At 45.7% G+C, this 2805-nt stretch overlaps 1 protein-coding gene across 1 annotated transcript; it reads left to right on the top strand.

Annotated features, from left to right (window-relative positions):
* Positions 1-940: 940 nt before the first annotated feature.
* On the top strand, positions 941-1972 carry LOC123835895 (olfactory receptor 6B1). Its single transcript, XM_045865081.1, is given in 3 exon segments — positions 941-1666; positions 1669-1854; positions 1857-1972. Coding segments are annotated over 3 exon segments (930 nt in total). The 5' UTR covers positions 941-1038.
* Positions 1973-2805: the final 833 nt, after the last annotated feature.

Below are 2805 nucleotides of genomic sequence, written 5' to 3'. Positions count from 1 at the left end.
TTCCTTTCCTCTAATAATAAGGGGTCAGAGCCCCTTTCACACTTGCTGTCATTTACAGTTCATATAAACTTTCATTCACATGTTTTCATTTGGGTTTTGATCCATGGCGACATAAGCTGAGTGAATATTAATATTCACGTTACAGAAGAGAAAATTGGGTTTCAGAGAGGATAAGAGGTCAAGGTCATATAGCAAACCGGGGCAGACCCGGTGCTTGACTGAGGTCCAGGTCTTTAACACGGAAAGCCTGACTCTCCTGATCTCAGCGCTCACGTAATGTGATCGTCATCATTAGCTCGTGACAGCTGCACTCCATCTCCATGATGGTGGAGGGCAAGGATGTAATGGTATGTGAGGGGTAAGTGAGTCTTAAGGAAGAACTTCCAAAGCACTGTGTAGACATGGGCCAGGAGCGCTATGCATATCCTTTGGAACTGGCAGTGGTAACATGGAACATGTAGACTGGATATTGTTTAATTTGGGGGTGGTTGTGAAGGCAGTGTAGAATAGAGCATGGGCTTTGGACGAAGACTTCAAGGTGATTCCTGCCTTGTTACCAGTGGGAAGTTGGTAAGTTGCTTAATGTCTTTCCAAGACTCAGTTTTCTTATCACTAAAATGGGTATAATAACATGTAAAGAAGCTATGTAAGAATTAAATTACGGGGCGCCTGGGTGGCTCAGTTGGTTGGGCGACTGCCTTTGGCTCAGGTCATGATCCTGGAGTCCCTGGATCGAGTCCCGCATTGGGCTCCCAGCTCAGCGAGGAGCCTGCTTCTCCCTCTAACCCTCCCCCTCTCGTGTACTCTCTCTCATTCTTGCTCTCTAATAAATAAATAAATCTTTAAAAAAAAAGAATTAAATTACATTAGTGCCTACTGTACCCAGTGTATGGTCTAGTCTATAATATGTTATGAATAAATGATATATTACTATTACTGCTAGTCAGAGAAGGCAGAGGATGGAAGAATCTAACTGGACCATGGACTCTGACCAAGTGATTTTTTCCCCCCAAGAGAGCTAAGTCCTGTATCTCCAATATGGAAGTGGAGAACCAGACCCAGGTCACCAAGTTCATTCTGGTGGGGTTCCCTGGGAACTGGGGCATGCGGGTAGCAGTGTTCCTGATGTTCCTCATGGTCTATACTCTGACAGTGGCCGAAAATGTGGTCATTATCCTGCTGGTGCAGCAAAACCAGCCACTGCACAAACCTATGTACTTCTTCCTGGCCAACCTGTCTTTTTTGGAGACCTGGTACATCTCTGTGACTGTGCCTAAGTTGCTATTTAGTTTCTGGTCTGTGAGCAACAGTATCTCCTTCACTCACTGCATGATACAACTTTACTTCTTCATTGCCCTCATGTGCACAGAATGTGTGCTCCTGGCTGCCATGGCCTATGACCGCTATGTGGCCATCTGCCGTCCATTCCACTACCCCACCATTATGAGCCACAGGCTTTGCTTCCATTTGGCTCTTGGCCCCTGGGCCATTGGCTTTGGCATCTCCTTGGCTAAGATTTACTTCATCTCTCGCCTCAGCTTCTGTGGCCCCAATGTCATCAATCACTTCTTCTGTGACATCTCTCCAGTACTTAACCTCTCCTGCACAGACATGTCTGTAGCTGAGCTGGTGGACTTCATCCTGGCGCTGGTCATCTTTCTCTTCCCCTCTCTATCACTGTCCTGTCCTATGGATGCATCCTGGCCACCGTTCTGCATATGCCCACCGGAGAGCAGAAAGCATTCTCTACTTGTGCCTCCCACCTCGTGGTGGTCACCATCTTTTATTCAGCCACGATTTTCATGTATGCCAGACCCCGAGCCATCCATGCCTTCAACATGAACAAAGTGATTTCCAATTCTATGCTGTTGTCACCCCTGCTCTCAACCCTTTCATTTATTGCCTAAGGAGCAGAGAGGTCAAAGAGGCTCTGAAGAAACTGGTCTATTGCCAAGCTATGCAATCGGACTAGTCACTTACAAATTATTAGAAAGAAATTATTTGACTTGGGGCCTGCTCTTCCCTCCTTGGTCCTTCTCCTTTAATGCCTGAGCTCATAGTACTCATGCTGATATGATATCACCACATCCACATCAACCACAGGCTCTTGGCTGCGTTGTGTTGTATGCATAAGCACACGTGGTCTGTGGTCTGAGGGCAGATCCCTTGTAGAGAGAGTTCTCTTTGGCTGAGACCTAAAATGGGGTTTCTGACACTGTGGGTAAATCCCTAATGGGTCAAAGTGGGTGAGCAGGTTGGTAGTATCTGAATTAGCTGTTTTGGGATGTAACAAGCCTTAAGCATTGTGGGCCAACAGATTTGAGATGGCTTCCTGACTGAGACAGAGGTAGCAGCGTCCTCAACAGTCCCATCCTGGGGATGTTGTGCTGGCCATCAATCTTGGTGGCAGAGACTAGAGACTGCTCCTCTAGTCCCCCCAACACTTTTCGTATGTAGCCGTTTCCCTGCCTTACACACATTTCTGCTGCAGGTAGCTAGAGTGCTTCCTGTTATCTGTACATGAACTATACTTAAAGCAATTGTAATTTGTCTTCTGACATAACTTATACTGTTGCTTTGTCCTGAATTTCACATTTCCCTTCTAGATGTTACAGTATGTTTGTATCCTCTAGTGGTTGAGCAGAAAGTAAATGATAAATAAATATCAGCAAATATGTTATTTGCTGAAGGAAAACTTTGCCCTCATTAATCATCTTTTCTTTTGACCTCAATGTTCTCCTTCCTCTTTAATCTACTTCTACTCCCCCTGGCCTTCATCTCTCAGCACATCATCTCAAATACAAG

The sequence above is a fragment of the Mirounga angustirostris genome, unplaced genomic scaffold (assembly GCF_029215605.1).
Source record: "Mirounga angustirostris isolate CCGP_5_RB_7025 unplaced genomic scaffold, mMirAng1.0.hap1 SCAF_12, whole genome shotgun sequence".
Lineage (NCBI taxonomy): Eukaryota > Metazoa > Chordata > Mammalia > Carnivora > Phocidae > Mirounga > Mirounga angustirostris.
The sequence above is the reverse complement of the archived record's forward strand: the minus strand, read 5'-3'. Positions and strand labels throughout refer to the sequence as shown.